The sequence below is a fragment of the Cydia fagiglandana genome, chromosome 17 (assembly GCF_963556715.1).
Source record: "Cydia fagiglandana chromosome 17, ilCydFagi1.1, whole genome shotgun sequence".
NCBI classification, from domain to species: Eukaryota; Metazoa; Arthropoda; class Insecta; order Lepidoptera; family Tortricidae; genus Cydia; species Cydia fagiglandana.
In genome coordinates, this window is record NC_085948.1 from 2735143 (window position 1) to 2760413 (window position 25271).

The window sequence follows — 25271 nt, forward strand, 5'->3', positions numbered from 1 at the left end:
ATTCTCGAACCAGATATTACTTTCATTTTATTTGACTTGGACGTGACACTACCGTGCCCCTTCTTGGCAATTTACTCACAACAGCAAGAAACATCAAGAGCATTTTCTAGATTTATTTATTCAACAAGAATAATCACAATCAAAACACAAGCCGACTAGTTTCCATTAAACTACATTATTATTCAGGTTTAATCCATCTGAATATTTGCAGTCATTTTTACAATTTTTAATTTTGTCCAGTGTTCCATTTCGTTTATTGATCTTAATTAATTATAAATTTATTCACTTCCACATCAACCTTAATAACCAGAAATAACTTGTAGTACTTGACCACGCTCTACCGTGCACCTTCATGTTTCAATGAATTTAAACTTTTTTAAGTAAGTTTATTTCATAATGTGTAAATTTAAACATAACTGATTTATGTTTTTAGTGTGTTTTGTTATGGAGTATATATTTATTTACCAAGTTACTACAAATTAGCAATTTTATTAAAATAAACGCTGTTACCAAAAAACAATTTACATAAATATGAATGAAATAATCTTTGTATTAAAATATTACTAATTCCTTTGTATTTTAGGAATATGTGCACAGGAACTATAAAGTTATCAAACTGATTCATGGTTATTAACAATGTTTGATGAAAAATGTTCAACCAAATATTATTTTAAATAAACAATATGACAAATAATTATCATGAAAATTCAAATTTTCTCTCAAAGTGACTACTGTTTGTTGCCATAATGTTGTTTTGGACTAAATTCTTAGTTTGTATGTGATTTATTTCTTATACCAAATGGTTTCATTAAAAATGCAAGTTAAAATTTGTCAAGGAAATCAGTACTTGTTTTTACATACCTGGCCCGTTATAGAACTTTAGTTTCCTCTGTTAAATATCCTTTAATGATGGAGCAATATGTTTTCCTCTCAATTGAGCAATAGTGTAGCTATGTTGCTTGTGATATCCACTTATAACCTTGACGTAGTACCTTTTATAAATAAATAATACAATTTTATTGTTGTTAACTTTGTTGGATATGCGTCTAAAACTCGGATCGAAGTGTACTATTTCCTTCACTATAAAGTACGAGATTTTAAAGGCAACAACTTATTTTGCGCACGCAACTTGTTCGATAACATGTAAACAAAATTGTCTGTTCTCACCTGATGAACTAACAGATCGTCCCATCAAATAACACTTTTCTTTCGTAAATCACTGATTTCCTCTTGTGATTTCGCCTTATTTAAGCTAGTTGTGAATGTTTATTCGCAAAATAGCCGGCTTTTTAACTCGTACTTGGTTGTAGCAAACTTGCAAAATGTCACTACGTTGTTGATGTATAGATGATGTATAGTTATGTTGTCTGTGGAACGAATAATGAATTTCGCAATATGTTTCCGTTTTGACTTACTCTTTAAGTTATTCTCTATTAATTATTCATAAGAATTTCATGACTAATTAACAAAATTATGAAAATATTATTCAAATAAATTTTTTGTACGATTCCGATTCAAGTACAAAATCAGTTCACCACGCCATCTGTGGTGGAATAGCTGTCACTTTTAGATTTTATGCTAAAAACGCCATCTGTCAATCACTAGATGAACTACCTGTAAATTTCACTTACCGAACTGCTCTCGGGTTCTAGAACAAGCTAACTTAAATTTTATGTGGTATTTAATACTAAAGGGGTTTGTGAAATAAAATACAACAACATTTCTTTATTAAAAATAGCTGCCCGTCTGCTTACTGACGTAAATTATCCTGAAATCGTGCCTTATTATAATAATATAGCTAGTTTCAGTGATCAATCAAGTTTAGTCTATTCCTCTACAGATGTCGCCACCGTGATCCTGTTTCTAGTTTCAGTGATCAATCAAGTTTAGTCTATTCCTCCACAGATGTCGCCACCGTGATCCTAATTTCTCATTTAATTTTATATTTTACTGCTTTTTTAAGATAGGATGACTACATTCACCGTACAGAAACCTCTTATTATTATTTACTCCTTCTTAAATAATGAATCCCTCGCATCTACACCATAAATATGTACCAACGGGGATGAATTTGGCACACATTTTATTTATGATAAAATTAATAGTGGAATTTATGAGATCTTTCAACACTATAGCTTATGCCTTAGTTCAATATAAATTATAACTCAGTAATTACAAATTACCTGCTTCGCTTGTTGGTGTTATTATATAACTTTGTCTATGAACATACAAAATCTAACATTATGATAAATGAGGCTTTAATCTGTACGGTAGAAATATGGTCATCCTTACCTTATAATTGCTTCTCACGACATGGCCCGGGATGCCCAGAACTCCAGGTTAAGATTGCAGGTGAGCAGAGCACAATGATTCTCCCCACGACCTGTTAAAGTATTAACACATTGATTCCAACCGAATCACTAAATATTTCCTAAGTAAATTTATAAGGATTGTTACATAGAGTGGCAGTCAATATAGCTATACTCTTCATCACTGATTGTTTATAAGTTACCTTGCCAAACGCTTATGGCTTGAGCAGTTTACTGACCTGGTCTCATTAGATTGCCCTATACCATGGTATATCAATCCTAAATAATGGCATAAAGCCCATACACATTAGAGCTCGTTTAAGGTCTGCAACCACCACATCTGTGAATGTTCCCTACAAATGTTTTATGGGACCTAAAACGCTTACTTTGATCTTATTATAGGCCCACTCGTCCAAGTTTGTGGTAGATCCGCGACCAGCACATCGGTGCTATTACTTACAGGCTGGCTCCAGCGGTCTACAAACGAGTGCCTATTAACCATTACATGCGAATCCAACTTGCACGTAATAACTTTATTTAATTGGTAGATTATACCTGTCACATGCGAATCCAACTTACATGCGAACAACCTCGAGGTGAGCCACATACATTTATGTGAATCGTTCTTAGTGTTCTTACAGAAACTATTTAAAACGCTTGCCCCCTGGCCAAGCCAGATGTATCATGCGAATCGTTCTTGCATGTACATTTGAATAATCTGATTTTATTGGTAGGCTATACCATCCCTCAAACCAACACATGATTTGGAGCTTTAATTTAATTTGCATGCCATCTTACATGCCCAATAAATGCTTGGAGTAAGCTTTAGTGACAATTTATAACACCACGCTAGAAATTAATGCTAGAAACTTTATGCATTCAACGTATAGATACATTTTTTATTCTCTAAATACTTAGCTTGCTTTTACGTGCTGAAACCTGGAAATCCCGAGCCACTAACACTGATTTTAAGTTTAATAACTGGACAAAGTTAAAAGTACAAACCGCCATTTTCATGGTAGTGAGCAAAAAAGGCATCCTTCAACTTACCATCGACAATATATTTTGTTTTTCTTTCTATTCCGTTTCCGGACTTAGTGTTGCTATGTATGCATTCACAATCATCGCGTATTTCGCGACAGTGGTTTTGGTATAGATGATCAGGGCCCAGTTTTATAAAGTTACAAGTTACAAGTTTACAGGCGTTTACTGGCAACACTTGCTCCGTTTTTTACAATTTGCGTTTTATAAAAGTACTGTGTTACAATTTTTCAGGTTACAGGTACAAGTGCCTGTAGCTCAACCATAGACGAAAATACGGGAGTTTTATAGTTTTAAACTCATAATCGAACAAGCGTTTTATAAAAATATTGTAAATTACAAGTGTAGATTGGTACACTTGTAACAAAAACTTACATACGTCTTGAGTCCTGTAACAGCACAACAGCAGTTACTTGTAGACTCGTTTTCTGAGAGATTTTAAACTTTACTCTTTATTGTTAAGCACCAACGCCAACGATTGTGCCAGGGCATGCATACTTTTCCATGCACTGACCTTATCAGTTTTTGTTAATGTATCTGAAATATATAGTAAATAGGAAATAAAGTGACAATATGTTTGATATTGATTTTATTGACGATTCGTTTTATTTTATCTACTAGGAAATGGAAAGGGATTATTGCCGATATTTGTCGTTGATTTATTAGCATTTGTCTCTTTATTTAAGTATAGTGCATTCACATTATGGTAAAGTGTACTATTCTTAATTTTCGATACACACCGTATTTATCTTTGAGCCGCTACCGAAACGATACATTTTAATGTAAGAATGTGAAAGAGTACTTATTTACATGTTATTTACTTATTACGTAAATATTTCATTAAATCTAACTTAATCTGAATCTGAAAACGGCCCAAAAAGTATATCCTTGGCATGGAACGCCACTCTCAACCACTCGATTTTTCCTTCGTTTCTGGCCATTTTTCCAGTAATTAATATTTTACAGCAAACAAAAACACATAATTTAGTAGAGAACCGAGTATCTATGACACACGTTTTTTTTAAAATAGTGATGTCCTTCACACCTGTAGATTTCACATGTAATCGAGATTGACCGTGGTTCTTTACAACTGTAATTATTTATATGTATTTATAAAACACCTGTAGCCGTTCACAGTGCATTACAGGTGCCTGTAGCCTGTACTCTTGTAACCTGTAACTTGTAACTTTATAAAACTGGGCCCAGGACATTAATTTAAAATAAGGATTTTTGGAAAAAAAAACAATTCATATAATATTGTTTTGTTATTAAATAGGTATTTAATAAAAATATAAATCGTTATAATTACACTCTGGCAAGCCAAGTTTGTCAATGGAAGAAGGCGCCAAACTTGTAAAATGTTGCCACGAAAAATCACATGCTTACATACCTAATTTCGAATTTTGCGCCTTTTTCTACTGCCTAATTGGCTTACCAGGGTATACTATACATAAATGTATAACGTAAATAAAATACAAATTAATTAGAACTTAGCACCGGTAATGAGATTCATACTAATTACGACTTATTAATACGAATAAAATCTCTACAAACGATTAAAATTACAAATAATTAAGCACCAAACAGTCATCTTTTTCATTTAGCCCAGCAACCTAACCAAGCATATTTTTTAAACATATATTTACTTTTAATAAATTTCATGATAACATTTTAGTGTTCCGTACAAAACTTTGTTCACGGAACACTTATTTATCATGAAATTCGTTAAAAGTTACTGTAACCCTTTACCAGGCTAAGGGATATATATTTTTTAATTTTTTACAGCTTATAATAAATTTAAACGTGGAAAAATTACTGTCTTGAGTGAGACTTGAACTCAATCCAGAGGCCGTGAGTTCAAGTCTCACCCAAGACAGTAATTTTTCCATTTTTAAATTTATTCTAAGCTGGGATATATATTTCCCACATACGGCACTATTTTCGATGAGTAAGGCTGACATTCGATAGTCATTTTTAAAATGTGAGTCTGGTAAAGGGTTAAGCTATTTATTGAGTTTTGCAAGGCATGACGGCTCCGCCGAACTCCTTCTCCAAGAACTTGGCGACGGAGAGACAGAGCGCGTCGTTGTACGGAGCGGCCACCACTTGGATACCGATGGGAAGACCCTGGCTGTTCACGCCCAGAGGCACCTGTGGACAAATCAGCGGGTAGATGTCGATCATACATGGTATGCTTTGAGAAGAAACATTGGATGCCTTTATACAGGTTGGCCCAAAAATATAAACGATAAATCTTCGCTCGACGTTTACGTTCGGTGCATATTATGTAGGTACCTAATATGTTCGCGAGAAATGCATATAACTATGAATTTGTTTATCATTGCGAAAAAACAACAGTAGGTATATAACATTACATGGGCAGCACGAGTATGAAATATACAGGGTGGAAAGATAAGTCGGGTCCTGGAGGGAAACCACCTTAAATCCTTAAGCTGGCTCATTTTACTTAAATTCCTTTATTTTTAAAAAGAAACAAAACTGCATTTAAATTTGGCTTGTCTAGAAAAATCTTAAGTACTAAATATTAGATTTTATGGATATTTTGTACGACAGACGAGTGTAAGACCTAATGTTTTAATGTTAAGAGAAATGTTATCATTAACATTAACTGTATCGACTAGTAGAATAACATTGTTTTTTTTTTTAGTCGGTTCGAGTCCCGGGCGAGGAAAGCGAGTTTTAGAAAATCTTTGAATGCAGTTTTGTTTCTTTTTAAAACTAAAGGAATGTCTCCTTTAAGTAAAATGAGCCAGATTAAGGATTTAAAGTAGTTTCCCTCCAAGGCCCGACTTATCTTTCCACCCTGTATAATAACTAAGTACCTATACTTTTTTCGATGAATGAGTGATGCCTTGTCGCAACAGCATAATAGGTGCAAAGGTCAGACATACTGTTTTTCTTCACTTATTGTCTAAGTAACATTACCTACGTGGGCTACGTGTGACAATGTTAAATAAAACGTAGAGTAGAACAAGAAAAGTCTGCAACGATTTTGATAGCACACTTAGTGCGAGTGTTATTTACAAGTCATAATTTCATAGAAGTTTAGCGACTAAAATAACACTTGCACTGCGTGTGCTGTCAAAATCGCTGCAAACTTTTCTTGGTCGAAGTCTAGCACATTTGCTAATGCTTTAAGAGGTATACGAACTTAGCTTATCTTATCTTTGTTAAACCAACATTATTTACCTGAGTGGCAGGACACTTGAGGACGTTAACGGAGGCCCAGTAGGAGAAGTTGTAGGGCCGCAGGAAACAGGAGTAGTGGTGCGGGGCCGCGTGCGGAGCGCTCGGCATAAGTAGGACTCCGTTGTCGCCCAGCTTTTCCTGTCACAAGTATACAACGATGGTGAAGGCTTGACGGATTTTCCACGTGTTTTCTAACGTATGTAAATAATTATTTAAATAATCGGTAAAGAAAAAAAAACGACCAGAATAATGTATGTATTTTGCAAACTTACCAAAAGATCTTCCTTCCATTGCTTGGTAAGATTCTCGGCCCAGTTGGGATACAGTGGCATGACCTGCGTTTCCAGCAACCGAATGACAGCTGATAAACCGTGCTTGCTTAGACAAAACATCTGAAAGAAGATGTCATTTGTAACTTATGAAGGGACATTAAAAAACTAAAACATATTAAATAACATAACAAAATTAAATTATTCTACTGTATACAAAACACATCAGTCAGTCTTTACTATTTGTGGGATATGCTTAGATTTATGTATAGCTTACATAAAATAAATCAAGCCCTAAAAACTTAAATCTTTATTAAACACATCAGAACATTTTGATCCTGGTCACGGCACCAAATTGTAATCAACGAAAATATAATTATTATATTAGAAGAAGCTGACAAAATATTAGATATCCTTGCTCACTTTGTATTTACCTTAGAAGTAGGTACATGCGGTAGAAAATCCCTTTAAATGTCACTTACCTATCTCAGGAACTCTACAAAGCCGTTAGCTTCACTTTTGTTATTGTTGAACAGACTGGCGAAGTTATGAGACTCCTTAATCACCCAGTACAACCACAGCTGGTACATGTGGTCGAAGCTTTCACTAAAAATGCCTTTAATTCTAACTCACCCATCTAAGGAACTCCACAAAAGCCGTTAGTTTCACTCTTATTATTGTTGAACATACTGGCGAAGTTATGCGGCTCCTTGTTCACCCAGTTCGACCACAACTGGTCCATGTGGTCGAAGCCTACATTAAAGAATTTAAAAATTCCTCTAAATCTAACTCACCCATCTAAAGAACTCCACAAAGCCGTTAGCTTCACTCTTATTATTGTTGAACAGACTGGCGAAGATATGCGGCTCCTTGTTCACCCAGTACGACCACAACTGGTACATGTGGTCGAAACCTACATTAAAGAATTTAAAAATTCCTCTAAATCTAACTCACCCATCTAAAGAACTCCACAAAGCCGTTAGCTTCGCTCTTGTTATTGTTGAACAGACTGGCGAAGTTATGAGACTCTTTACTCACCCAGTACAACCACAGCTGGTACATGTGGTCGAAGCCTTCGCTAAAAATTCCTTTAAATCTAACTCACCCATCTAAGGAACTCCACAAAAGCCGTTAGCTTCACTCTTATTATTGTTGAACATACTGGCGAAGTTATGCGGCTCCTTGTTCACCCAGTTCGACCACAACTGGTCCATGTGGTCGAAGCCTACATTAAAGAATTTAAAAATTCCTCTAAATCTAACTCACCCATCTAAAGAACTCCACAAAGCCGTTAGCTTCACTCTTATTTTTGTTGAACAGACTGGCGAAGATATGCGGCTCCTTGTTCACCCAGTTCGACCACAACTGGTACATGTGGTCGAAGCCTACATTAAAGAATTTAAAAATTCCTCTAAATCTAACTCACCCATCTAAAGAACTCCACAAAGCCGTTAGCTTCACTCTTATTTTTGTTGAACATACTGGCGAAGATATGCGGCTCCTTGTTCACCCAGTTCGACCACAACTGGTACATGTGGTCGAAGCCTACATTAAAGAATTTAAAAGTCCCTCTAAATCTAACTCACCCATCTAAAGAACTCCACAAAGCCGCTAGCTTCGCTCTTGTTATTGTTGAACAGACTGGCGAAGTTATGTGGCTCTCTGCCCATCCAGCAAGACCACAGCTTACATGTGGTCGAAACCTTCATTAAAAATCAGTCTAAATCACACTCACCCATCTAATGAACTCCACAAAGCCGTTAGCTTCACTCTTATTATTGTTGAACAGACTGGCGAAGATATGCGGCTCCTTGTTCACCCAGTACGACCACAACTGGTACATGTGGTCGAAGCCTACATTAAAGAATTTAAAAATCTCTCTAAATCTAACTCACCCATCTAAAGAACTCCACAAAGCCGTTAGCTTCGCTCTTGTTATTGTTGAACAGACTGGCGAAGGTATGTGGCTCCTTGCTCATCCAGTAAGACCACAGCTGGTACATGTGGTCGAAGCCCTCGTGGTGATACGGCTGCGGACTGTTCTCTGGGGACACTTGCTTGCTGATCTTTGATACTGCGCTGTGGAACAAGGGGGATTTATCTTTTCAGTAGAACCTCGATTATCCGAACCCTCAAGTATCCCAACTTTTTTCAGGACTTGTGTATTTTAACGTTAATTTTACGTCAGTTTTAAACTCGTACTCTATTGTTTTTATGTAAAAAGGTAAAAGGTGTTGTGTTTGTTTGATCTCGTCCCAAAAAACAAGCATTAATTTATCCGACCTTCTATTATCGGAATTAGTCTCGGTCCCAATCAGTTTGGATTATCAAGATACTATCAAGTTACTGCCTGTGGCTGTCGTGAATCTCCCCTCGTTGCACAAATGTACTATTGTCATGTACTTTACTCACTTAGACATAGCGTCCTTGAGCTCTGGCCTTATCGAGCTTACTCGGCAATCATTAGACGTTTCCATGTAGTAAAACTTTATGTCCTGAAATAGAAAAATATTTAACAAAACCGAAATTACGTATTATGGAATTCCCTAATTAAATCAACCTAAAAAAATCAATTAGTTTCGTTTTATACCTTGATATCAATATTACGATCTAACTTCAGAAGAGGGGCCTTCTCTCCTGCGATTACTTTGGTCAACGGAGCTAAATCCTCGGCATGTTTTGTGATGAAGCCCAGACTGAACATGGACTCCTCGTCGCCTTTATGGAACATCACTCCTGGAATACAATTGATAATTGCATTTAAAATCGAGATTTTTCCCTCATTTATCAATTACAAACAACAATACAATCATTTAAAAAGATAAATAAAGATGACTGATGAAGTAATTATTGATTAGATTAATTTAGACGTATATGATAAAGTTATCAGCATTGAATAACCTCGTGTTTAATGTTTAAAACAATGAAATTCTCATCAAAGGTTTCTTTTTAATTCATAGAAAAATTACTGCTACTTGCTAGCTGATATGTCTGTGACACACTTACTTCCACAATTAGGTTTACTATTATACTTAGTCAAGCGAATCTTGTCAGTAGAAAAAGGCGCGAAATCAAGTTTTCTATAGGACGAAAACCCTTCGCGCCTACAATTTTTAAATTTGCCACCTTTATCTACTGACAAGGTTTGCTTGACCAAGTAAAGTTAAGCTTATTGCAAAAATTGGGTTTGGGTTGGGATTGTTAAGAAACGTAGGTTGTTACAATTTGGTGCCGTGACCAGGATATAAAGGAACTGATATGTGAAGGTACCTCTGATGTTCGTGGTTCCAGCAGTAGTGTGATGTCCGAACAAGCCGCAGTAGAAAGCTGGCATACGGGTGGATCCTCCCAAATCAGAACCTTAAATGAAATGATAATCATAGATCATAACGCAACCCATAGAAATATAGTTGTGATTTTATTTTCTAATAAAATATTCTTACATTATTTTTGCATTCGTAATCATAACCACATTAGGATACTAAGTAGGTATATCTAAGAAGTGATAGATGTAGAGTTAAACCAAGCTAAGTTGGCATCTTGGCAGCGATTTTGATAGCCCAGGTGAGATGGTGCAACTGTTATTTTAACCGTCTCTGACTTCTCTGAGATTGTAACGTTTAAATAACACTTTGCACCGTCTGGGCTATCAAAATCGCTTCCACCTGAGCTTGGTCTAACTCTTAAGTTATGTTTTACAGTATCCATTCAAGATTGAATGCTTACACAAACTGATAGGCGTCGCGTAGCTCGCAGTGAGGGCTGCCTCAGCGCCGCTTGAGCCGCCGGGCGTTCGTCCAGTGTGATGGGGGTTGTTCGTCATCCCGTATACCGGGTTGCGGGTTTCAGGCCTGTGGAATAAATATCACGATGTTGATGGATTCCTATGCACAGTTATAAATGGCGGATTACAATGGTAACGTGAAAATCCCAAGTCGAGGCCTTTCATTTATCAATACTCTTACTGAATCTTTTCGGTACCATGGTAAACCCTCGTATCGTATCGGTAAGGGGTCCGCTCCTAACACCTCTGCAGTTACAGGCTACTTTCCATGAGGCGTGCTTAAGGCTACTTTACCTAATTCTTCTGAAATATTCTCTATACTACCACGACTTACCAAATCAGTAACTCTGGGAGGTTAGTAAGAGCTATTGGAATAGCCCCGGCTGCTTTAAGCAGGACTATCGCTTCGCTGTCTTCATCAGCTCTCAGCTCCCGCCGAGACCAAAGTCCCAGGGTATACCGGAAGCCTTTCATGGCCTGACTCTCCTTTGCCGTGAATGGGACTCCTGAGGAAATACAATTACATTAGATAAATTATGATGAGTCCAGAGATAAATTATAATGAGTCCATAGATAAATTATGAGTCCGTTCAAATACTATACAAATATTTTATTTTTAATCATAGGTACGTTATAAAACCATACTGACGGTTAAGGTTAAAGATATCGAAAGACAATGTCAAAGGCAGAAAAAAGTGGAGGTGATAGCCCGTGAGCCAGGAACAGATTTCCATGACCAAATTGACCAATAGCATGACTACAACTCTGAAGGGGGGGCTTTGTATGATCCCAGATGGTCGAAATAAATGATAATTTATTTGTTTTATATATTTATGTGTAATAAACCCTCGTGGACGTCAACTGTCAATTGGCTGATTAGTTGAGGAACGGCATTATATTTAGGATTACAGTTAAAAGGAAATAGACGGTGAGCTGCTGAATATTATGCAGCACAATATTAATTAATTGAGTTATTGTAAACTTTATTGTAATGATTGGGTCGCTAAGAGAGGTAGATTGTTACAAGTTGGTGCCGTGACCACCAGGATAAATACGTGCTAAGGTAAATGTACGCTTCACCGAATGCTTAAGCCCTAGACTTACGTTTAATTTTTTTATTCGTTCTGATATTTTCTTACGAATATGTTCAATACTAAAATAGAAACATAGATAAATTTGTCCTCATTTAAACATACCTATAAATTACTGAATTGATTGGACGTGTATTAAAAACATTTTTAAAATCATTTCTTCCAATTTCCTTGTTTGTACCGTTTACCGAACTAAGAAACGTGATTTGCACATTATACCGAATAGGGAGCCCGCATTACCGAACTAGGAAATAATTGTATGAAAATATGGTGTTGAGTGGTGCTCAAACTTCAGTAGTTCACTATTAAATCCCTACTATGCTTCGTTTTTTAGCATTATAAAGATGGTAAGCGATCTTGACGTGTCTTTTTTATTGAAATAATTCTTTTGAAAAATAAGTCAGTAAGTAAGGTACGCAACAATTATAAAACATGTACGCATATGTATAAAATAATTTGGCTGTTTCATAAATTTTGGCTGGTCCATTTTCTATGGAAGGGTAAATTTTTTTTCACGATTTCGGAGTTGGTCCCATAGTAAAAGTTGCTCAGTATAATCCCAAAACCTCCCTGGGAATGGGAATGTAGTTAATTTTTAGCCACCCTGTATGTGAACCCCGGAATTTCATAACAAAAGATAAAAGTTTAAAAAATCACAATCGCCCACGACGAGAGGAATCTAAAAAAATTTTTGAACATCATGCTTCATTATTTTTATTATCCTATTCAGTTTTTTTGTCCACGTTCCAAGACTATTATCAGGCGTCCAATAAGTATGTCTAAAGTTTGAAAAGCGCTGGCATTGAAATAATGGTCACAAAAAATAAACATATAAATATCGACCTAGCCGTTATCGTAATAAGGATGATATTCTCATGAACGTCGAATAGAAACATGTCCAACGCAAACATGAGTTCGGTAGCAGAGACCATGGGTACCATTCACCGAACGGCCGTTCGGTGAACGAAACATGGAAAATATGTGGAACCTATTTCGCGAACGGATTTTGAAAATAGTATTTTAATCGTAATCAATGTGGTATAACTACAAATCTATCATTAAATTTAATACTTGAATCCATTACAAAACCGTACATGTATAAAGTTCTTGTTAATACTGACGTAAAATATCTAAAATTATTGTTTGATAATAGTCTTGCCAAAAACCTTATTTTGATGCCAAAAAGTCGTAAAACATGAACATTTCAAACGCAGTTTTATAATAATCTATATAGGTTATTGTTGTTCGGCAATTGCTCATAAAATTACAAATACATTAAGTTATTTGTGAAATTAGGTAGTTAATCTAAATAGTTCGTAATCAACCATTAAAAAAATAATTTCAAAAACATACGCTTTCCCTGATTTCGGACGCTGTTCGATAATACCTTCCAATCAAATTGTCGGTGTACTCATCACCGAACTCACAATAAGCTTAATTTCTGATAATATGACTGCACTAAATTAATTAAATTTACTAAAATACACAAACGAATTAAGTAGTCACACTGAAAAACCATACTTTGAAACACAGAAATAAATTTAAAAGGTTTTATGACCTTAAGAAATATACGCAACTTCTTACCGATTTCTTTAAGGTTGCCCATACAAAGTGGCAATCGGGAGCAACGATCCGTTTCGATCAGTTGCCACGTCCCAACTGCGGGACAAATTGACCGACTCTGAGGCATAGTTGAAGGGATAGGTATTTAACTCGTGGAAAAAAAATACGCAAGTAAATATCAGCTGTAAATAATCGACTTATAGCCTAAAATAGAAGAAATTCGGTGATACGGACGGATATTGAGCGTTCGGTGGAGCGTACTTTTACCTTATGCGTTTGAGTGGCTGCCGTTTCTCAACCCACCAACAGTGCGGCAGCTTATATCCTTATCCGTCTTGGTAGAATCGATCCCAGGATGCCTCCCCAAACGGCATATTGTAGGAAACGCCGGTGTGGGTTTAGTGGGTAGGCTCCTCCTTCTCTTTTCACAATTGGAAAGAGCTGGGAGGTGAGAGTACCACATAGCTGCAATCCCACCATGATGTGGAGTACATAGTTAGGAAAGATAGTACAAACCTAAGAATGGTTTTTTAGCCGCCTCCTCCTCAGAAAGTCCGGCCGCTATGAGGTTGTCTACTTCCCTGGCTTCAGCTAGCGCGGCCCCAAAGCGGTCTTCCGTTATTGCATTTATTATGGGGTTCACCTAAAAACCAAAAAAACGTATTTCACTAAAACAATCTGACTAGAAGCCATCTAGCCTCCGAGTCTAGCAAAGGCAGAAGCTTTGAAATAAAAAAAAGTAATTTACCTCTTTTATTCTCTCAATGACAGCCCTCACTAAATCTTCAGATTTGAGTTGTTTTTCTTTAATCTTCCGAGCCAGCGTGACGGTGCTTTCAGCCAGGAACGCGTGTTTCTTACTCAGGTCCGGAATTGACTGCTTCTTGCCGTCCCAGTACAGGCCGAAGAAAAAGTCTATCATCTTGTCTATGAATACGCGAAGGCAAGTCAGGAAGGACTTGAATGTTGTGCACGCCATTTTGAGTTCGCGTTTCTGTAAATAAATATACATCTTGTTAGAATAGCTTATGAATTATATGAACTTTCCGCCAAACTTTGTATTTGACAGAAACGTCTGCAAATGTTAGGTAGAAAAGTCTGCAAGCGATACATTGTCGTATCGTTTGCAGACTGAGAAATAAAAGTAAAGAGGAAGGAGAGGAGGAGGAGGAGTATTACTCACTGTCTCGGGCGGGAAGGGAGATGTGGAACTATGCCACAGAATAACTAATAGTACTACCGTCTGGTATGCCGGAGTCACGAGTTCGAGTCTCGTCCGAGACAGTAAATTTTTCCGAATCGTCAATGAGACACATGCCGACTGGGCGCCTCTGACGCATACCTACAGCCTTCCAAACGTCAAAATCCGGAGGTCAAGGTGCATTGTCTAGTACAGTGTTTTTCAAACTGTGTGTCGCAACCCCCTGGGGGGTCGCGAAGCCTTTGCCAGTCTTAAAACAATGCATAAGCGAACAACCATCCAAACGTCGTAATCCGGAGGTCAAGGTGCATTTGTCTAGCTAGTATAGACAACAAACAACAGTTCAACAGACTTTGACCTTGTCTTTCTCTGACTTGCGTCTCTTTCTAACAACCGCAATTGTAAGAAAGAGACTGATATTACAGGTTACAACCGTACCGTACAATGATCATACAGGCCTTTTATAACAAGCGAATATGAGTTCAAACATCAACATTAACGTTCGCGATCCCAGGATGCCAACCCCCAAACGGTACAGTGAGGGAAACCTCGGTGTGATTTTAGTGGGTTATGGTCTTCCCCCTTTTTCTCAATGAAAGAGCCGAGAGGTACAAAGTCTGTCCCATCTCTATACATCCAGTCTATAGATAGATCCTCAGCCCCGGGCTATGTAACTGCATTCCCACACCGTCAAAAAAGCTGTAAAATACACTAAGTACTACTAGGGTTGCTAGATCGAAAGGCGCTATTATCGGGAAACAATATAAATTTTTCGGGATTTTGGGACTTAAGTCGGGAAAAAAAAACATTCAAATTCAAGTAATTGTATTAAAAACAACGATATTTTGCATTATTGGCACTACGTCAGCTCGCTCGCTCGACGACAGTTCGGAACTTGAAATTATTGTTTTTATAACGTGAAGCTGTTTTTCGGGACAATTTTCACTTTGTCGGGAATCGGGAACACGTGCTAGAAATCGGGAGAATCCCGCCAAATCCCGACCATCTGGCAACCCTAAGTACAACTGTGTTGTGGCAAGTACGATGACTCACTTTGTATAGTGAAATTGACAGTAATTATTATTCACTAGTCTTGCTCTGACACACATTTAAGGGTGCGCAAACGCAACCCACACATTAAAGTCATCGACCTCTTACGCCAGGCAGACGTAAACGTTAATCGTTACGTAACTGTTACGCACGATGTAACAGAACGTGAAATAGCGAGTTTTTGGACTTCATTTGGTTATATTCGAAACTTACGAGACTGGCAAAAACGTGCAGAAATACCTAGTAGTTGTCTGCTAGTTGGGTTATAATTATGTACCTATTATAATCAAGTTAAATAGTGGATTGTTAACCAAGCCCAACTAGCAAAAAAGTCTCAGATTGCGCACTTTATAAGAGTAGTGAGCTTATAGCGCTCTTATTTTTGTTTTGAACTTGTCATCGCTCTTATATTAGTCTTAGACAAGCTAATACGCACTTTAGTAAGTTTAGTCTTATTACCTAGTCTTATATATGTATATAAGAGCATTTTATAATACCATTATAAGCCTGTCGCTCTTACAATAACATTTACTAAGTCTCATTGAACTTGAGAGTACCTGGTCTTATATCCACATTCTCTAAGTTCATTTGATCTTATAATAGACTTTCTAAATGCTATTATAAGAATGTAAGACTAATATCAACATGGCATAATACTATTATGAGCCTCTCGCTCTTACAATAACATTTACTAAGTCTCATTGAACTTGAGAGTACTTGGTCTTATATCCACATTCTCTAAGTTCATTTGATCTTATATTAGACTTTCTAAATGCTATTATAAGAATGTAAGGCTAATATCAACATAGCATAATACTATTATAAGCCTCTTGCTCTTACAACAACATTTACGAAGTCTCATTGAACTTGAGAGTACGTGGTCTTATATCCACATTCTCTAAGTTCATTTGATCTTATATTAGACTTTATAAATGCTATTATAAGAATGTAAGACTAATATCAACATAGCATAATACTATTATAAGCCTCTTGCTCTTACAACAACATTTACGAAGTCTCATTGAACTTGAGAGTACCTGGTCTTATATCCACATTCTCTTAGTTCATTTGATCTTATATTAGACTTTCTAAATGCTATTATAAGAATGTAAGACTAATATCAACATAGCATAATACTATTATAAGCCTCTTGCTCTTACAACAACATTTACGAAGTCTCATTGAACTTGAGAGTACCTGGTCTTATATCCTCATTCTCTTAGTTCATTTGATTTTATATTAGATTTCTAAATGCTATTGTAAGAATGTAAGACTAATATTAACATAGCATAAGAACACTATAAGTACGTACTTTTTGATCTTACTAAAGCTATAATAAGATCAACAGCAGTACTTTAGTAAGATATTAGAGTGATATAAGATCAAGACACTTATATCACAATAGAGAAGATCAATATCAGATGGTTTGATCTTAAATCGTTTTTGGGAACACTATTGTTAGTATAAGTAATTCAACATGGCCACATCATTTGTATTCAGAATGCTTAAAATACTCTAATAGTGCGCTTGAAAAATGCACCTACATCAATGGCTGACTATCAATACAAAATAAAGAAATAAAATAATTATAAAAATATTCAAATACCATATTTGAGTAGGCGCATAAAGTTTGAAGTGTAAAACAGGGTCTACTTTACAATAAATAATATTTTCCCATGTGAATACTTACCCTGAAACATAAACAGACGATGATAAACAGCACGTTATTATATTTAAACATAATTCATAAAAAGTTTGATAAACACTTACACTAATTATGTTTTTGTCACGTTGCAGTTAATTTCACTCGTATATTTATACTTCACAAATAGAATGTTTCAAACCAAAATAAGCTTATTTAGGCTTACAAGATTCTAACGTTCGACCAATATAAGCCTATGTAGGCTTACAAGATACTTACGTTCGACCAATATAAGCCTATGTAGGCTTACAAGATACTTACGTTCGACCAATATAAGCCTATGTAGGCTTACAAGATACTTACGTTCGACCAATATAAGCCTATGTAGGCTTACAAGATACTTACGTAAAGCGATATTAGCCTAAAGCAGCTTAATATAGTTTTGAAAAAGATTACTGTGAATGCAAACAACATTCAATTAGACTGATATTAGAACGATATTAAAATAAATACGCTTATGCTTTGTGCCCAAACCCGGGCTTATACGATGATATAAAATCAATATAAGAGCGACAAAATTGTAGTCTAGAGACTGTTGTTAGCGTGATTTTGCTAGTTGGGAAGGGATGAAGTGGTACCATTCACCCGAGTTAAACACTCTACTTTTTATTTCGAATGCGGGGAAAGTTAAAATACATGTGCATTAAAAAAAACACGACACACGACTAAGTATAAACCTAAGTTTTAAATCCATTTAAAACAACAATTTGACTTGCTTATCGTAAAAAAAAGAAAAAACACACAAACAAAAAAAAGAAAGTACCTACGTTGATGATCTAGAGAAGAAACTTATTATTTTCTGCACTCTTTTGAAAACAACTACCCACTTTCAGAGCGTGAGAAAAGAATATAACAGTTTTTTTTCTAGTCATTAATTAACTTGTGGATTCCTCGATTCACAGCGACGAATTCGATTGACGACAAAACACTCCGATTTAGTTAGTGACAAGTTGACAACAGACAGCCTTATCGCTAAAGAGCGATCTCTTCCAGACAATTAACCCTTACCGAAACATGTATGCATCCCTATTATTTCTCCGAAGTCATCTAAGGTTTAAAATATCGAGTTGTATACTATTGTATAGTATAGGTTAACATAGTTGTGCCGGTAAAGATACTAACATGTTATTAAATAAGCAAACCACATGTTTTTAGGCGGCTACGGCTGGGTCAATCATAATGGAGTCAAGGATTTGACTGACACAAGTGACACATGCAGCAAAAAGTAGTAACAGATAGCTATTTGAAATAGTCGTAGGTACCTAACCTACGTACCACGTACCTACCTATAGGTATACCTATAGGTATACCTATAGGTAGGTAGGTAGGTACTTCTAAATTTGATATATATGTATGTAGGGGTCATCCATTAATTACGTCACACGAATTTCTAGGTTTTTTGACCCCTCCCCCCCTCCTTGTCACACTTGGTCACATTTCGCAAACCCCTCCCCCCCTAGTGTGACGTCACATTTTTTCTACGAAATCGCCAAATCGAATTAAGGAAGTTATTAATATTTTATCAAAATATTTTTGACGATATCCTCATCATCATCTCAGCCATAAGACGTCCACTGCTGAACATAGGCCTCCCCCTTTGTAATAAATATTACAGCTTTTTGACGATATAAATATTAGTAATTTTATAACCCAAAACTGCTTAGGAAAGAAAATTAAACGAATAAAAACGATTATCGTTTTAAAAACTTGTTATTTAAATGTACAGCGAATAAAATAATTTAAATAAATTTTCGGTTACTGATGAAGTTAAAGTGACGTCACAAAGTTTGTGCCCCCCTCCCCCATGTCACAATATGACAGCGTTTTACACAAAAATAAAACGCTAATTAAATAACTTACCCTATTCGGAACCTAATAATAATATTGAGAATGGCAACCCTGTTGTCGGTCGTATTGTCCTTTTCTAGCATATACGTCCCTCTCTCTCCCACACTCCCACCACACAGCAGTTTGCTTTTTGGCGGTTGTCGCAAAAACAAATTTCCAACTCATTGTCTCAAAATTATACATATTTACACCAGGCAGGATTAAAACTTTAGGTTCCGAATAGGGTAAGTTATTTAATTAGCGTTTTATTTTTGTGTAAAACGCTGTCATTAAACAACTGTACCGCTATTCGGAACCTAATAATAATATTGAGACGTGTTTGTTATCGCCTGGTGGTGGGAAGACGCCAAGCCAATGTGATTTATACATGTACTTATTATGTATATGTAATATTATTATATTATGAGTGTTTAATTAATTATGCAGTACACCCTTTATTTTAACACCCGTGAGGAGAGAGGTATTTAGTAAAGCATACAATTTGATATTCCATTATATAATGATACTAACTTAGCATTTTATATACGTACTTAATGTACTTATAAATGTTCAAAAGAATAAGTGAGTCACCACAAGGGTGCTATACTGGTACTTAAATTACATGAAAACTGGGTAAAAAAAGATGTGATAGGTCAGTCTACTCTTCAAGGAGCATACAACATCTGTTATAAGGAGTAATGTAATTCAAGTATGAGAAGATAAAAATAATAAAGTACTAGAGTAGTTTTTATTTATAAGTAGCAATTATTATCAAATTTGATAATAATTATCTATAATAGTAAAGTAAGCAGTTGCAGGAATATAACAAGGACAGGACCTTTCTTATTTCCAGAATCCCTCGGGATTAAGTAGACGAATATTTTAATTATTCTTTATATCACTATCACCACAAAGTTAATAAAATTAGGTACTTGTTGAAATGTCATAGAGAATCACTAAATTTCTTTAATGACTGTAAGCCATATACTTTGTTATAGGTTATAGCTATAAAATGCATTTAACCCTTTTAAACGCTTTACCTGGCTTTACTAACGAGAACGCGAGTCAATGTACCTAAATAAACCTTACTTGAAAGTGTGAAGGTTACTTTGAGAGCTTAAGCCACAACACTCATGTGTTCACTGCGCTGTGAGCACTAGTTATGACGCTTTTTGGTGTTCTTAGCGTTCAAATGGTTAATGTAGAATTGCCACAGAACTTTATCAATGATATTTGCAGAGTCATTCTAATTAAACTCATGTTTAGCTATCATAACCTTAATTTTACTCATTAATTTGTATATATGTAGTAAGAGTAATTTCTCAGTGGTTTACTTTATCTGGTGCCTACTGGTAGACATAAGCCTTGAAACTTTATTGGTTCTGACCGCTAAAGAGGCTTAATTTCTGTAAACTATTCATAGACATTGCTTAATTCTGAATATTCAGTGTGTAAATTATAAGGAATAAGATACTTAATTCGAAACCCTAGCTCATCGCATAGGTGCTTTTAACCGATAGAAATAGAAATAGAAATAGAAATATATACAAATTTACCCTATTCGGTAGATATACAAATTTATGTACTTATTTCGTGATTTTACATTATTTGCAATAACTATGCGAAACCAGGGGGTCCCCGACCTTTTGCCGGGCGCCCGTGGCCCAAAGCCAACAGCGCAGAGGCCCTTTAAGAGGGACCTATTTCATCCAATGCTAGAATCAGCACTTTGTCGAATCTATTAGATATTTAGGTATACTTATCCTCCTTATGAACTAAGGATAACTGTACCTTGTTTATATTTCAATAATAGCAAGATTGTAAATGTTATTATATATTCTGAAATATAATATTACTGAATTTGGGCCAGTGTACTTTTGTATACTATATCTCTGGCCTACTATATAGGATAGTCTAATAACGTCCCGCCTCCTGGGAGGCAATATACAGAGTTCTTGCATATATATTCACGATAGCGCTAAGTAGTGGGGATCTAGTTTACCGACACTTGACTACATGAAATTATTGTGTACATTTTTTTTTTTTTTTTTACAGGTCTCGAACGAGAAGGGTACCTATATATAGGTTGAGGTCCTTAACTTGTGGATTTGGTAGGAGCAAGACACAGACAGGGTGTAAATTAATTGATCCACCATGTTTCAAGAGATTCATGTGCATTGATGCCTTGGTTACACTGTATAGACAGACTATATAACTCTTTGGCAGAGTTTTGCCAACATATTATAATAAATGACTGCATTTGTTTGGGTGTACTTGTTCCACGACAAAGACATATTTATATCTATTACAATGTATTTTCGAAAAGTACTCGCGTTTCAAAATAGCTTCGCCTTTTCGCAAGGCCTGTTTCCCATTTTTTTTGTGCAAAGCAAACCGTATCACAATGCTATAATTTTGTATAAATTGATAACTAGAGGGTCATGCCCTAGACGTGACCGCCGAAGTTATACTAGTTAGAACCGTTCGTGCAAACCATTAAGTCACTGTTTATTAAAAACCTTATGTCGTGGGTACATTACATTCCACGGTGGGTACATTTGTTAAACGTATAGTATCAAACTATGATGAATAATGATAAGTGAATTAAGTGATAACAATATTTGGTCCGTGCATAGAAGCGCGTGCCCTTGAGATTAGGGCATGGGTAGTTTAAAATAAACTTAATCTGTGCATAGGAGCACTTACGATCAAGGTGGTTCAAATCTTCAAGGGTCACAAGACAGACATAAAGGTGTAAAATAAATCATTCATAAACGCCCCGTTAGGTCAGTTTTGTATATTTTTATTTCTAACATGCTTGTGCAGCACATGACAATTTTCCTATACCATGCCAGTCAGGAATATAACAATTAAATAGGTAACCTTGGTTATATCGTGTACCTCATAGGTAGGTACTCTTAAACATGTTAACTGAAAAACTAGTGCTCTCGAGGCAAATATAATTTATATTAATTTCTAGTCTGCCATAGCAGGCATAGACTTCAAAGATTTTTAGATATTCATAGGGCCGCTAAACGGAACCCTTTGTACACCTTGAGCAGACTCTTTGTGCTCTTGTAATTTTATTTTCACACCATGAGTGATATTAAACATAGCTTATTTCAGAATTGAACCGTAAGCTATGTCGTGTCGTGAGCTTAAGTGAGCCTGATTTAATTAGAGTCCACAGAGTAGTTATCTGGACCTTGGACGATTGACCACACCTTATTCTAATTATCAATATTGTGCCTGGGCTTGTGGTAGAATTTAGGTGACTAAATCTCTTAGTATTATCTATGCCACCCACATTATGAGGCTTAGCGTCTCCAGACCACAATTTTAAAAGTATTAGGGTGCAAAGATTTTTTCATCTTTAAAATAAAAATGAGTCGAGATAGGCCTGGAATCTTATGTTATTTTATACCTATTATATTATAATTTTAGAAATGTTCATTAGTCCAATTTTGGGTTTAGCCAATAGGGTGTTCGGGACCCTTAAAAAAGATTGGTAAACAAAAATGAAAACTCGAATAACGAAGCCTTGCCTATTTCGACTGATTTTTACCCAGTACATTATTTTGTTAGAACCCTTTTACTTTCTCTAAGAGGAGGTATTTACATATTCATTTTTTTTTTTTTAATATATTTATAATTGTGGTCTAGCCTGTGTTATTACCATATCATTTAAATTTCTGACATGCCTTGCGCAGGCTTACATAGGTTGTAATATCATCATCAATAACTTGACATCAGTTTGTAAATGAATCAAAGATTCTTTGGCACACCTTACGCTGGTGGAAACATGGCAGCCTTGCGCAGGCTTAGATAGGTACACAACATATTGGTTTCATCACAAATAACTTGACGTTAGTTTGTGACTGAATAACAGATTCTCTTAGGCACACCTTACGCAGGTGGAACCATAACAGACATAGGCTTAAGAATATCATTCAAATGAAGTTTATGGGTAATATTCCCTTAGTTGCGAGTTCCTCGCTCGACAAGGGGAAAGGATTTACTTTAATAGGCACTTTTAGAAAGTGTCATTCACGGTGACGCGCAGATTTGCCATAACTAAACTTTAACTCTACAGTTAGCGAATATAATTTGACAATATGAATGAAGCAAACCATGCGTCTTCGTCAATGAATCAATCTAAAGATTCCCATATCGTTAATGCCCTTTCAAGTCACAGGCTTCCGATTTTATTTAAAACGTTTACAAGTGTAGGTACTATTTATGTAGGTAGGTAGGTAGGCTTAAAGATTGACCCTCTTGTATGTAGTTACATATAGAATAATGAAGTTATTCAAATCCAAAATAATACAAGCACATATAGCAACTACATGCAAGAGTTCTTTTCTTTAACCTTTTAAACTGTTAGTAAGTACCTGTTATTTATTTAAAAAGATACCTATCTACCTACATTTTAACCATTTTTTTTTTTTTTCAAAATCAAAGATCTAGTTGGAGAGATATAAGGAGCGAAATACTTAAGGATTTCCATGACATTCTTGCGCAGAGCCATGCTAATCTCTCTCTTTGTCTAGTCAGATTTAAGTTTACGTACTGCCGAAGTACTCACTTTCCACAAAAATAAATGCAATGCTTGCGATGTAGGTTTGTTCGTTACCTTGTGTCCCTCAGAGCGGAAATAGAAGCCCCGCGAAGCGGGGCTTCGTCGACGTCCAAGCGGGTACACGTTATTTATCAGCAAGTTTATTACCAAAAAATTCATTTTGCAATATTATATTTAACCCGGAACGGGATAAAACGACAAGTTGCTGAAGGATACTTGGATAGATAAAACGTCTATAAGCTTCTATCTGAATACTTAGTTCTACGTAACACGTATTAACTATCCGATCCTTTCGTATTCGAAAACACAAATCACTTAAAAACTGAAGGGTATGCCTCCACACATCACCATTTAAGTGTTATAATTTCAACCGTTACTATAGACACACAAAGATTTAAGTAAACTAATAAGACTCAGAAGAGACTTAATGTAGGTATAAAATTAATTAAATTCTAATGGTGACAAGTGCACGCTTTACCAGCTCGATGTGTTTTCTAACATTATGTGTTTTAGTATTTTCATTAGCATAGCCACGATGCGCGCAGGCAGCCTTTGAAAACTTACACATTATTATTCCGGATCGTTCTTATTTGCTAGATAGTTTAAAGGACACAAAATTTAAATATTTATTTCGAACGGCAAAAGCCGTTAGAAACTGTTTTTCAATATAGTCAGCTAAACTGGGGTACAAATTCAAAAACTCACCAGCAGTTTAGCTTCACGACCTTCCAGATGGAAAAACAGCAAGCCAATGTGAGTTGGAAATTTGTTTTTGCGACAACCGCCAAAAAGCAAACTGCTGTGTGGTGGGAGTGTGGGAGAGAGAGGGACGTATATGCTAGAAAAGGACAATACGACCGACAACAGGGTTGCCATTCTCAATATTATTATTAGGTTCCGAATAGCGGTACAGTTGTTTAATGTCACATTTTCTTGACCCCCTCCCTCCCCCTAAACGTGTGATGTAATTAATGGATGACCCCTTAGAGGTACGTGAAGTAAAAATTCAACGTAATTAAAGAAACTGTAGGTAAGTGTAGGTAGATTATTTCTAGAACTTAGAACAGTACTTGACATACTTAAACTTTTATTCATGGTTTCATGGGATGTAAAACAATTCCCACCATCACTTAATGGTAGATTTCCACAACCGTAAAGTAAATAAACAACAATAACATAAATGTATTAAGTACGTACCTACAGTTTTAAATAAAACAAAAGTATCTCACCTCACGCGAATCGTTTCACCGCCAAAATTATGAAACCATTCACATTCGTAACTTTTTAAAAACTGGCACAGGCGTTCACTTTCAATGTTTGCATTGGACTGCAAAACAAAACTTAATCGCAGCGCGACTGTGTACGCGTGACGTTATGTCGTCTCTTTCTATAACTGTTGCTATTCAAGTTTTACCAGTACCGGTGAGTGAGTGTTAAATTTAATAACAAGTTTTGGGATATTGTATCCGATTCGACTTTTTTAACCACTAGTCGTGACATGGTGGTGAGGTGGCTAGTGAGCCATAAGCCCCCATTCGCACGACAGCTTTTTCAACGCGTGTTAAAAAAGCGCTTGAATGAAATGACACAAATGGATATATAACCATGTGTGTATTCACTCACACGACAGCGGTGGCGCTTTTTA

At 36.0% G+C, this 25271-nt stretch overlaps 1 protein-coding gene across 1 annotated transcript; it reads right to left on the reverse strand.

Annotated features, from left to right (window-relative positions):
• Positions 1-5356: 5356 nt before the first annotated feature.
• Positions 5357-24983, reverse strand: LOC134672813 (fatty-acid amide hydrolase 2-like). Its single transcript, XM_063530771.1, has 12 exons — positions 24856-24983; positions 14016-14261; positions 13784-13910; positions 10948-11119; positions 10556-10680; positions 10100-10189; positions 9420-9565; positions 9242-9324; positions 8725-8908; positions 6833-6952; positions 6561-6698; positions 5357-5501 (listed from the first exon to the last, which is right to left on the reverse strand). Exons 2-12 carry the CDS (start codon positions 14244-14246, stop codon positions 5358-5360), a joined length of 1560 nt encoding a protein of 519 aa, XP_063386841.1. The 5' UTR covers positions 14247-14261; positions 24856-24983; the 3' UTR covers position 5357.
• Between the last annotated feature and the right edge of the window lie 288 nt (positions 24984-25271).